The sequence below is a fragment of the Callionymus lyra genome, chromosome 16 (genome assembly GCF_982586985.1).
Source record: "Callionymus lyra chromosome 16, fCalLyr1.hap1.1, whole genome shotgun sequence".
Classification (NCBI taxonomy): Eukaryota; Metazoa; Chordata; class Actinopteri; order Syngnathiformes; family Callionymidae; genus Callionymus; species Callionymus lyra.
In genome coordinates this window covers 7,993,040-8,004,839 of record NC_141833.1, presented here as the reverse complement: position 1 = coordinate 8,004,839, position 11,800 = coordinate 7,993,040, and the positions used below count along the sequence as shown (strand labels likewise).

The following is an 11,800-nucleotide window of genomic DNA, read 5'->3' as shown; positions in this document are numbered from 1 at the left end:
TATAAGCAATTGTTAAATAGATGGTACATTTGAGAAGGTTCTTTTGGGATGTTTAATCTAACTTTACTGTAAATCTTTGCATATTCAATTTCTGTAAGTTGAGTGGTTCTTCTCTTGCTCAAGGTTGTTTGTATAAAATTAATAGTCATTCACACTCTAAACTGGACATAGATTGGTCTGTTGAATGGTATGAATATATATATTTATTTTAATGTGTTAACTTATGGCACTTTATATAGAAGTATTCCTAAAAATCTGAAAATCCTCTTCACTTCCTCCTTAAACACCTTTTCCTAAAATTCCAAGCAAGTAGTCTTTGCTTAGGAGTAAATCCAGAACTTGAGAAACTGACAGAAACTCCTTAAAAACTCTACCTTAGGTATTGTTGGTTTCTAGCATGAGTTGTGATTTCAAAATCTGTGATTGGTTGATTCCAAAAGCTAGATAACAATATACTTTTGTTGATAATGGGCAAAGGATGGATCCTAAAATCTTTAAACTTAACCTGATAATCAGGTTTTATTCTTGTAAATATTTTCCATAAAAGAAAATATTAAATGATTTGTAAGATATACTTTATTTAATATGATACAAAATCTTGTTTGGAGAATATCTCTTCTGTCCGCCATTTTGTCCTTTTGCTTTGAGAACTTCTAAGAAAAGTAAAAGGGCCTTTCCCTGCTCTTGACATCATCGGGACTCTCACGAGAACTGGTGTTATTTATGAATAGATTTTATCTTTATCTTCGGTTTTAGGGGAACAAAAAGCAACTTTTTGCGCAGAGAATGTTTAGTAATACAGTTCTTGAAGTTTTATTTTCCAATGATCAATACCAAAGAACATGGCAACATCCACCCCTGCTGGTGGAAACTAAAGATTGCAGCCATAGTTAAGTCATTAATACAGAAGAAGGTAAATGACGAGAAATGCTGCTGTTAAAAAATAAGACCATGAACACACTTTCATCGATGGATCTAAAATATAGATAGATGTGGGATTGTCTATTTAGGTGAGATATTAAAAAAGATAAATTAGATATTTAATTTATTAGAGATCATTATTCATTCATCATTTGAATTTGTCGTTTTTCTCAAGAGAGGAATGGACAGTTTTTTTTTTAATTTGATTATCAATTATAGTTCAAACAGTGATTATTCTTATGCTGCAGTTACCTGTAGAAAAAACAACAACAAAAACAAGGGTGGACAATCATTTATTTCAAGAAGTCAACTCAAATGTTTTGCTGTACAAAAGACTTGTTGGTCCACTTTTAATTATGCAACACAATTGGTCGTCTATAAGAATTGCAGCCTTTTTACGTTACGATAGTCTGTTGGTGATATGAAGGCATGTTTAGAAGTACCGGACCCTTCCCGGGCACAGGATTAGAGGAACGGCTGGAACCCCGGTGATGGGTGCAGGACCCGCTTGTCTCTTCACAACCACTAGAGGCGCATCTCCTGACTTTTGGTCGGCAGCCGGAACGGCATCGGCAACTGGAGCGGCATCGGCAGCCGGAGCGGCATCGGCAGCAGGAGCGGCATCAACGACAGCCGGAGCGGCATCGGCAGCAGGAGCGGCATCAACGACAGCCGGAGCGGCATCAACGACAGCCGGAGCGGCAGCAGCGACAGCCGGAACGGCAGCAGCGACAGCCGGAACAACTGGTACGACCTCTGCTGACTCTGTCGACTCAGAAGACAATAGGCCACTGCCACTAGGGTCGTAGCGGGTGGTCAGCTTGTGGAATCGCAGGCCATGCTGCATGGGGCTGTGGGCAAGAAATAATGGTGGCCGGTATTGAATCAGCGTGTCATTGGACAGCGGATCGGCGGGCATTGCCGGGACAGGCACCACTGGGAACATTTTGCAGTCGACCCAGTGTTTGTCCGTCAGGCCGTGGGCCGAGCATAAGCCACGCGTCTGTGATAAGATTCGGCAAAATGTCAGTAGCTGAACGTGAGAGATTCAACTCTTTGTACTTACAGCAGAGGCGTTGTTGGACTGTCCACAGGCGCCATCAGTGCAGTTGCTCTCAACCACAACGTATTCCGCGTGGTAAATCAGACCACCAGACACAATCTGAGAGCAGGAGAGGAAAATCCCTTTAGTGATCGGTCCATTTAAGGAGCTCTTGAAGTTGAACATTCTCGTTTCATGAACCAACCTTTCCTCAATGGAATCGTTGGATACCAATATCTGGTCTAAAGGTCGTTTCTCACACAACATGATGATTTATGAAGGTGTTTTAAATTGATTGCTACACTAACTACCTGTTAACATTATAACATGTCAAGTTATACCTTTTGAGGCCAGTTTTTCAAAGCTAATCTGATCGGATTTTGGTTATGGGATGAAGAATGATTCTGAAACCGGATCATGTGTAATCCAGTCCTGGTTTTAATCTGGATCAAACCGTCTGTTTGTGGTCAAAAGTTTTCAGTCGTAACTTGCGAAATTGAATTCAAAGAACAGGATTATCCTGATCCCAACAACGGGGAGGTTTTCAAGGTGGATTTCAGAAAGGAAATGTAGCGAAACTTTAATTGGTCAAATAATCTGAATGATTTGTAATAATATTTTGATATTTTTCAAAATATTATTCACAACATTTTTTGTTTTTTTTGCAGAAATGAAGTAGAAACAGTCGACATAGACTAAAAAAGCAACAAATAATATAAATTCAATATTTCAGTCCTCCATCACTTGATATGAATAAAAAGAAAATCAGAGATGAGCCTAACAGAAGTAAATTAAAAAATAATTTCTAACCCCGACATTTCTTTTTTTTTATTCACAATTTTATCAAAAACATCCACAACATATTTGTTTATTTCTATTTTGCCATGTTTTCATAAAGGTTTCATCGATGGATGTTTGTTTTTAGTGTTATTTAGTATCCCAAATAATGACACACAGTATTGTTTCATTTAAAGTAATGGTCGTCTAAAATGTGGGGATCTTAAAAACGGTGTATTTGGATCCAATCAAATGTTGATTTGAAAAACCGCATAAAAGTAACTTATTAAATAGGATTTTCCATTTTATTTTACTTTTAAACAACGTGTCTTTTAGTTTGAGAATATTAATTCTCAGATGAAATCAAACATTTTACATTATAAGTTTTTAAATGAATTTGTGCATCTTATTTTTGTTTTATGGTTTGGTACGAGACTCACTTGAGTAGACATGCGTCCGACTTCCAGGAGATCGAACAACATGTCTGCTGACGCATTGTTGAATGTCTTCAGCGAGGAGTGGACGAAGTCCAGAGCGCCGGTGTGGTTCAGGGGCAGCAGGATGGGGCAGCCCACGCACAGGTCCTCGGTGGATTCTGGAGTTTGCAAACAAAAATGAGGAGAGTTTGTTTTGGAAGGTAAGTGTTTGTCCTTTGGTCAGAACCTGGAACTGTCATCGGACCAAAGGGCAGAATCAGAAAAGTTCATTTTTTTTGCAGGTAAACTTCTCATTATAACGGACTGTTTGAGAGCGCAGACCCCTGCCAAGCTTATCCACACCACTATTGTTTTTTTTACCCTTTACTATTTAGCACCGTAGCTCTCTCAACACATGATGTGACAAATCCTTAAAAGATCTATAGCATCAGATGGTAATACAGAACACAAAAATACATTTAATTGGTTTTGTGTTGCATAAGGGTATGTGGAAATGTGTGTTTAAAAACGGTTTAATTTATTTTCTTTATACAGACCATGTTAATCATTAGTTAACTTTTGATCCATTAGGGAGCAAAAAACCTTGATTATTATTTATTTAACATCACTTTCATGGTTGTTATAGTGTTAGTATGAAGGTTATTTTATTTCAGGTGAAAATTATAGAACTCTTCAGTTTAAAATGATTATTATTATTATTATTAAAAAGGGCAGCCCCCTTGCAGAGAGTAGCACAATGACAGGAGGGGTGCAATTTATTTTAATTAAAATAAATTGAAAAACAAGATATATTATTTTAAACACAGAAAGGAAAGCATAAGAAGAGGAAAAGAGTGGGGTTTTTTTCTGTGTTATTTTTCACTAATATAAAAATGTATATTATTGAATATTATTGGTAAAAACTGTGAGTGACATTTTCATGGTCCTGGGCAGACCTATGACCCTTTTTCTTTTTCTTTTTAAAGGTTTTACACAGTCAATGTGTATAACGTGGCCCCTGAGGAGATAGAATTGAGGGACTTCCTTTTTAAAATCAGTGGGTGAATATAATCTGTATATAGAGATTATTAACAGCTAAAGTATTTTTAATTATTTGCGTTTGTACCTTCAGTTTTGCACTTGAATGTCTTCACGGAAAACAATCCTGCAGTTTTCAGCAGGACCACATCGCAGTCTCCCTCCACGGCCTTGAGAAGCAAAAAGACAACACTTTTTGAATCACCATCTTGCTTCACCTGCAGCGTCTCTCACCGTCAACACTTTGGGCCTGACGGTGCAGTTGATGACCGGCGTTGGGTCGAGAGCGTGACAGTCGGTCTCCAGCAGATCCACCTCCAGGTGGTACACGCCGTCTCCGTTGGGCTATAGAGACACGAACACGTATGACATAAGGTGTAACCGGGAAGGAAAGCTCCCTCTGCCTCACCTGTTGACGGATCTTGACCTCCTCGATCTGGTTGAGAACGTACTTGTAGCCGTGAGTGTGTTGGCCGTTGATGTAATCCTGAGCCGCCAGAGCGGCCGCTTCTACATCGGGGGTGTCGCAGTCGGGCCTCAGCACCTGGACCTGGGCCCGGGTCCCCGCCAGAAGACCCAGAACCAAACTGAACCACAGAGTTTTCATTTTTCTCCGGCAGCGATTGAAGTAGTTGAGAAGATCACGTTGAAAGGAAAAGAGGCGCAATCCAGGCAGTCTATAGTATATATAGCTTGTACTTTAAACAGGAGGGCAGCCAAGTTAAACATGGCGTTCATCCTCCGGACACGGGGGTTGAGTTCGATTCTTGGAGTGCTGCCAAAGCAAATCCCGACTGACGAACTTCTGTGAAAGATGAATGAGCTCTGCAGAAACATTGACTGTAAAATACACGTTTATACCTTGATTTATTGTCTTCATTGAAGCACAATTTCAACTTCCAGGCTGTTGCTCCTAAGCTTTGGGACGATCTTCTCTCTCTCTTTGTGCTTGATGGATCTACTAACTTGATTTTCTGGAACTCCTGTGTTGTTCTCGGCGTTATCTTGACCTTTTTACTATACATTTTATTGAGTATTGTTTTGATTGTTTAAGCGCTTTGTGACCCTGGTCTGGAAAAGTGCTCTATAAATATAAAATACTTACTTACTTACAATTTAAAAAGCTTGAATTGGATTTTTTTGTTGATAAAAATGACCATTTTAAGGAACTTCCTCCGCTCTTGCTCAATGGCACTTCCAAACAAAAGCGGATATTTGCTGAAGAGGAGGCAAAGTCAATGACAGGAACATTGATCCACACATTGAACCCGAATTATTTGCTCAGCGGTGGAGCGTCTGCACAACACTGAGTCAGTTAAGGACAGGATGGGCAAAGTCAAAAAACAGGCAAATTGTTTTCTTTCAGTGAAGCTAATGTGATGAATGTTAAGAATAAATGTTGTAATCTATGGACACCAAGAATTAATGTACTGCTCTTTTAATTGATCTTTCTAAGGTATTTGACACAGTCGATCACAGTATTTTATGTCACCGATTGTCCACCATTGGAATGTCAGACAACGCTGTTGGCTGGTTTTCTACCTACCTTTCCAACCGTAAGCAGTGTGTGCAGTCCCATGGTCTTTGTTCCATTTTCCTACACATTGTAAACGGTGTGCCGCAAGGTTCTGTTTTAGGACCCACTCTATTTACTATATACAGTGCCTTGCGAAAGTATTCGGCCCCCCTTGAACCTTTCAACATTACACATACACATTTCAGGCTTCAAACATAAAGATATAAAATTTTAATTTTTTGTCATGAATCAACAACAAGTGGGACACAATCGTGAAGTGGAACGAAATTTATTGGATAATTTAAACTTTTTTAACAAATAAAAACTGAAAAGTGGGGCGTGCAATATTATTCGGCCCCTTTACTTTCAGTGCAGCAAACTCACTCCAGAAGTTCAGTGAGGATCTTTGAATGATCCAATGTTGTCCTAAATGACTGATGATGATCAATAGAATGCACCTGTGTGTAATCAAGTCTCCGTATAAATGCACCTGCTCTTTGATAGTCTCAGGGTTCTGTTTAAAGCGCAGAGAGAACCATGAAGACAAAGGAACACACCAGGCAGGTCCGAGATACTGTTGTGGAGAAGTTTAAAGCCGGATTTGGATACAAAAAGATTTCCCAAGCTTTAAACATCTCAAGGAGCACTGTGCAAGCAATTATATTGAAATGGAAGGAGTATCAGACCACTGCAAATCTACCAAGACCCGGCCGTCCCTCCAAACTTTCATCTCAAACAAGGAGAAGACTGATCAGAGATGCAGCCAAGAGGCCCATGATCACTCTGGATGAACTGCAGATAACTACAGCTGAGGTGGGAGAGTCTGTCCATAGGATAACAATCAGCCGTGCACTGCACAAATCTGGCCTTTATGGAAGAGTGGCAAGAAGAAAGCCATTTCTCAAAGATATCCATAAAAAGTCTTGTTTAAAGTTTGCCACAAGCCACCTGGGAGACACACCAAACATGTGGAAGAAGGTGCTCTGGTCAGATGAAACCAAAATCGAACTTTTTGGCCACAATGCAAAACGATATGTTTGGCGTAAAAGCAACACAGCTCATCACCCTGAACACACCATCCCCACTGTCAAACATGGTGGTGGCAGCATCATGGTTTGGGCCTGCTTTTCTTCAGCAGGGACAGGGAAGATGGCTAAAATTGATGGGAAGATGGATGGAGCCAAATACAGGACCATTCTGGAAGAAAACCTGTTGGAGTCTGCAAAAGACCTGAGACTGGGACGGAGATTTATCTTCCAACAGGACAATGATCCAAAACATAAAGCCAAATCTACAATGGAATGGTTCACAAATAGACGTATCCAGGTGTTAGAATGGCCAAGTCAAAGTCCAGACCTGAATCCAATGGAGAATCTGTGGAAAGAGCTGAAGACTGCTGTTCACAAACGCTCTCCATCCAACCTCACTGAGCTCGAGCTGTTTTGCAAGGAAGAATGGGCAAGAATTCCAGTCTCTTGATGTGCAAAACTGATAGAGACATACCCCAAGCGACTTGCAGCTGTAATTGCAGCAAAAGGTGGTGCTACAAAGTATTAGCGCAAGGGGGCCGAATAATATTGCACGCCCCACTTTTCAGTTTTTTATTTGTTAAATTCATGTCGATCAGCTATTGAAGAAACTGAAGTTAAAGCTGGGGTTTTTCTTCAGAAATAGAGCGTGTTTCTCTTTTAAAGACTTAAACATATTGTCATGGCCACTTTCTTGCCACTCCTAGACTTTAGTTGTGTTGTGTACATAAGCCTCTGCTCACTAACTGGTTGTAAACCCCTCGAACATCACTGTACATTGTACTCGCTCACAAACTGGTCTTCACTTTCGAGGCGCAGAACCACCCATTGGTATCTTTTTATCTACAAATCCATCATCGGAATGTTCCCCTCCTACCTGTCCTCATATTTGACAAGGAAACAGATCGCAGCCTCTGGACCCTGGACTCCTTTGCCATCCCCTCAGTCTGTACTGAGCTTGGCAAGAAGGTGTTTTCAAACGATGGGCCTGCTACATGGAACACGCTTCAGCAGAGACTAAAGCTGTCCAGCTTTGTTCCTTTTGGGGGACTTAAAATTACTTATGGGAAGGCTGAAGAGGGGCACATCCACTTAATACTCAATTCAATTTTATGGTTATGTTGTGTATTGTCTTTTTGTTTGTGTCTCCTGTATGTGTTTTGTGTATGAAACAGGTCTCTGACAAATGTTACCTGTATAAATAAAAGTAAATCAAATAAAAAATTAAGAATAATTAATGTTTGCGTTTTTCTTCTCTTTCTTTTCTCTGTTTTGGCTTTAAATACATTAGTTACTTCTCATTTCAGAGCTCTTAATATACTTTGAATTGAAAAAAATGAATTCCATGCCACTTAATAAAAGTTTTACGTTTATTTTTTCATCCCTTATTAGGTCAGTTAAAGTTAGTTAACTGCTCCGAAAATGTCAAGATATTATATTGAAATTATTGATAATTATTAAATGTTATTATTTTAAAGTTAATACTTTAAAATTAAATTATTTTTCTAACCAGTTTTTCCTTTTCATCTGTGACTTTCCGCACATGTATTCATTTTTTTCGATTTTTAAAAACTCTATCTCTGCATTCTGGGTAGATTTCCTGTTGATCAGGTTTATATATTTAATGTTGAAGTTGTATTCAAATACGATTTTACTCATAATTATGATGAGATTATATTGTTTTTGTGAAAGCGTGTATTTATTTTTTTGTAACTTTTTCTTAACATTTTAAAATAATTATGTACGATAAAGGACTGGGTTATTTTCAATTAATTTAAACTCCTTTTAAAATGAATTATTTAATTATTACATTTTTTATTCATACACCCCTGAGAAGAGCAGCCGGAAGCAAAACAAGGAGAAGAAGATTCACATAAATATATCTTCACTATTATGTCCTTGTTTAAAGAAAAAATAAATAATTTATTGTTCTAATCGCTGTACATAGTAAACATAATGGAGAAAGATTCATAATAATATAAGATAAACAACATTTTTGGGGTCGTCGTCAAGTGAAGATGCAGTCATATTCAAATCCAGCAGGGGGCGATAATGTGTCTCGCCGCTGACGAGCCGATGTAGAAACAACCTTAGAAGAAGAAAGCGCCCAGATGACGCTCACATGTTATAAAGTTAACGCATCGACGTCATTGCCTGTGTTGGTTCTTATTCATACAATAAAAGATGACTTATAAAGGAAAGGTAAGTGTTTGCCTGCTTTATAAACCGAAGTTGCTCGATTATTTCTCGCAAGTTTGTTCAAGTTGACTCTTAACAGGTATTTAATCGTTTAATTCGCCTGTATATAATATATTTAAAGACATAGCATCGTCAGGGTTAAACAGATTATCGCTCACTAGTTATAAACATCATAAAAAAGGTAGTTAAAACGTAATTATTTATAACGTTGTTTGTTTTTTTGCCTCAGACTTTCTCCATCACTCTGGAATTTGACGCTTTAACACTGGATCATGGTAGGAACGATGGAACGAAGGAAGAAATCCGCTTCGGAAGAAAGCACGTCTTCAGAAAGAGTTTTGAAGCGTCGCACCCGGCGTGCTAAGATGCTCAGACGCAGTCATCTCCAGTTCTGGAGGTCCAGAGCGACACTTAGTGAGTTCTTGATCTGGAGAAAAAGGTCAAAACCCAAGAAAAGATCACAGGCGTCTCAGACGGAGGAGCCGGAGAAAAGAGAGGACGTGTCCAGAGTCGTCGCTCCGAAGAAAGCGTCCTCTCACCTGAAGCTGAAGAACTCCCTTCTCGGTATTTACTCTCACAATATTTCTACAAACGTGTTTTTTAACAAGTGTCTCCTAGAGTTTCTCGGGGACTTCTACAGAAAATATGGCAGTTTCTTCCCCTTCCAGAGAATCAATGCGTTGACGTTCCTGCAAGTGAAGTTTCGAGATGAACTCGACATCAGGTCCGTGTGTTGGTACCCGTGTCCGTCCGGGTCGGCGTTGACCGTGTTGTTTGGATCCGCAGTAAGGAGCAGTACGTGGCTCTGGTCACCCAGTGCCTCCTGGATGTGAGTCAGTCGCCCGTGACGTCTTTCCGCGTCGTCTACAAGAGGCACGTGCTGACGCTGGCAGACTTGACCACGCTGACCGACGACAACTGGCTCAACGATCAGGTGCTGACCTCTGACCTGTAGAACGCATGAACGCATCACTAACTGAATGTTCTTCCACTGAAGGTCATCAACATGTACGGAGATCTGCTCGTGGATTCGGCCAGGCAGAAGGTAAATAACGTTCGTCTCTGAGCTGATGAAACGGATCATGACTGATTTCTTTTCTCAGGTTTATTTCTTCAACAGCTTCTTCTACCCACAGCTTGTGACGAAAGGATACAAGGGAGTGAAACGATGGACCAAGAATGTGAGACAAAAATCATCATTAGATAGATGGATAGATTATATTTTGGGTTACCATAGTTGTTTGTATGATTTAGTTTAATAATGTGTGTGAAATAAAAAAAAAACATATTTTTTTAACAATTCGCATGCAAATATTCGAGCTGTTTGTTCATTCCTCTGTTGCAATCTAACTTTGGCCGCTAGATGGCAGCAGTCGTTCTGTCCGCAGCTAGATGAACGTTGAAATCCCGCAACATCCTGGCGATGACTGAGTACAAGAGATACAGATACAGTCGACTCCAGCAGCTTCAGTTTGGAGTCACAATATATATCGTGTTGTTATCTCTGTATCTTGATACGTAATGTATCGCCAGATTCTTGCCAATACCAAAACCTTTTACCACGTATTATTTACTTCCAATTTACGTTTTTCCCCTTTGACTCCCTTAAAGTTTATAGTATTGTTTAAATTACAGAAATTACAGATCACATGACTCTTGACAAAGTCGTAAGTGATTTTATTAGTTTTGAAACCAAAATATGTCCGAACATCAACTTTAAAAGAGGCTGGAGTCGACTGTATCCTCTCGTCCTCAGTCATTGTGTCTTTTGCTGCAGAGGGAACGTAACAACCTAAATATTTGTTAATTATAAATTTTAAGAAAATGTAACTATTTTATTTTACACATACGTTGAAATATAAACCATTCAATAAATATGATGAGAATCAAATATTATTTAAAGGAAAAGATTGAAAATGAGAAAAATGCAGCTGATACATTTCTGTTTAATATACTGTTTAAAATATGGCTTTTAGTTTCTATGATATGATGTGAACAATATTTTTTGTGTTTTTGAAAGTTCAAGTTTGGAACCGATGTTGAGTGAAGGCATCACTTCTTATGAGTTCAAGAGCTTCAATCGAGGTTCCACTGTTTTGCAGGTGGATCTCTTCTCATACAGCCTTGTCCTGGTGCCGATCCACCTGGTGATCCACTGGTGTCTGGTGGCTATCAACATGGAGCAGAAGAAGATCTGCCTCTGTGACTCTCAAGGTCAAGGGTACCGGAACGTGTCAAAGGTGAGTTGACGGTTGCACACGACGATATGTTTTTTTTTTTTTCTTTTTTTAACTGTTGTTTAACTGTTGTGTTTTTTTCTCCGGCGCAGATGATCCTGGAGTACTTGGTGAGCGAAGCCAAAGAGAAGAAACGGAAGGAGTTTGAATACGACTGGACGTTGATGCCCAAGAAGGTGAAACACTAACTCATGGTTATAACCAACCTCTGCTTCAATTAACTAACCATTGGCTTCACAGCGGAAAACCCCTCTCCAGACCAATGATAACGACTGTGGCGTTTTTGCCTTGGAGGTAAAGACTCTTTTCTAATATTATGAAAAACATAAAACTTGTTCGGTCTTTAAAAAAGCCAATTTCTTTCTCCTCTTCTAGTATTCCAAATGTTTCGTCTTCAAACAGAACTTCAGATTCACGCAGAAGGACATTCCCACGATCCGCAAACGCATCTACAGGCAGCTGTGCGACGGTCAGCTGTACCGACGCTGAGCCTCGGTCGGGGTTCACTGGATTTTGCTCAATTTTATTGAAATGTTTCACTCGTCAAATGTTCACTGTATTTATAGCTTAAAAGTTTGAATAAAAAAAGCTTTTATAATGTAGTTTTTATACTCTTTATTGAGTTT

General features: G+C 39.3%; 2 protein-coding genes across 3 annotated transcripts; one reads left to right on the top strand and one right to left on the bottom strand.

The window, feature by feature from the left end:
- Positions 1 to 1,197: 1,197 nt before the first annotated feature.
- Positions 1,198 to 4,860, bottom strand: ahsga (alpha 2-HS glycoprotein a). Its single transcript, XM_087810963.1, has 6 exons — positions 4,604 to 4,860; positions 4,429 to 4,539; positions 4,283 to 4,364; positions 3,181 to 3,335; positions 1,988 to 2,083; positions 1,198 to 1,924 (listed from the first exon to the last, which is right to left on the bottom strand). Exons 1-6 carry the CDS (start codon positions 4,799 to 4,801, stop codon positions 1,355 to 1,357), a joined length of 1,212 nt encoding a protein of 403 aa, XP_087667089.1. The 5' UTR covers positions 4,802 to 4,860; the 3' UTR covers positions 1,198 to 1,354.
- A 3,956-nt stretch (positions 4,861 to 8,816) lies between these two features.
- LOC148063452 (sentrin-specific protease 5-like) lies at positions 8,817 to 11,717 on the top strand. 2 transcript variants are annotated; one of them, XM_087811195.1, is made up of 10 exons: positions 8,817 to 8,940; positions 9,167 to 9,501; positions 9,556 to 9,661; positions 9,724 to 9,871; positions 9,935 to 9,982; positions 10,041 to 10,118; positions 11,040 to 11,177; positions 11,267 to 11,350; positions 11,415 to 11,468; positions 11,550 to 11,717. In XM_087811195.1, exons 2-10 carry the CDS (start codon positions 9,210 to 9,212, stop codon positions 11,661 to 11,663), a joined length of 1,062 nt encoding a protein of 353 aa, XP_087667321.1. In that variant the 5' UTR covers positions 8,817 to 8,940; positions 9,167 to 9,209; the 3' UTR covers positions 11,664 to 11,717. The 2 variants fall into 2 exon arrangements, with proteins under 2 accessions (XP_087667321.1, XP_087667322.1); XM_087811196.1 differs by lacking the exon at positions 8,817 to 8,940 and adding an exon at positions 8,955 to 9,016.
- The last annotated feature ends 83 nt before the right edge of the window (positions 11,718 to 11,800 follow it).

What these genes read in the sequence shown, in the direction of transcription:
- ahsga (XM_087810963.1), bottom strand. Translation starts at nt 4,801, where the DNA reads ATGAAAACTCTGTGGTTCAGTTTGGTTCTGGGTCTTCTGGCGGGGACC. An exon ending in TCAGGCCCAAAGTGTTGACG is followed by an intron (nt 4,365 to 4,428) that starts GTGAGAGACGCT and finishes TTGCTTCTCAAG; the next exon opens with GCCGTGGAGGGAGACTGCGA. An exon ending in TCGGACGCATGTCTACTCAA is followed by an intron (nt 2,084 to 3,180) that starts GTGAGTCTCGTA and finishes TCCTGCTCTCAG; the next exon opens with ATTGTGTCTGGTGGTCTGAT.
- LOC148063452 (XM_087811195.1), top strand. Translation starts at nt 9,210, where the DNA reads ATGGTAGGAACGATGGAACGAAGGAAGAAATCCGCTTCGGAAGAAAGC. An exon ending in GCTGAAGAACTCCCTTCTCG is followed by an intron (nt 9,502 to 9,555) that starts GTATTTACTCTC and finishes AGTGTCTCCTAG; the next exon opens with AGTTTCTCGGGGACTTCTAC. An exon ending in ACAACTGGCTCAACGATCAG is followed by an intron (nt 9,872 to 9,934) that starts GTGCTGACCTCT and finishes CTTCCACTGAAG; the next exon opens with GTCATCAACATGTACGGAGA.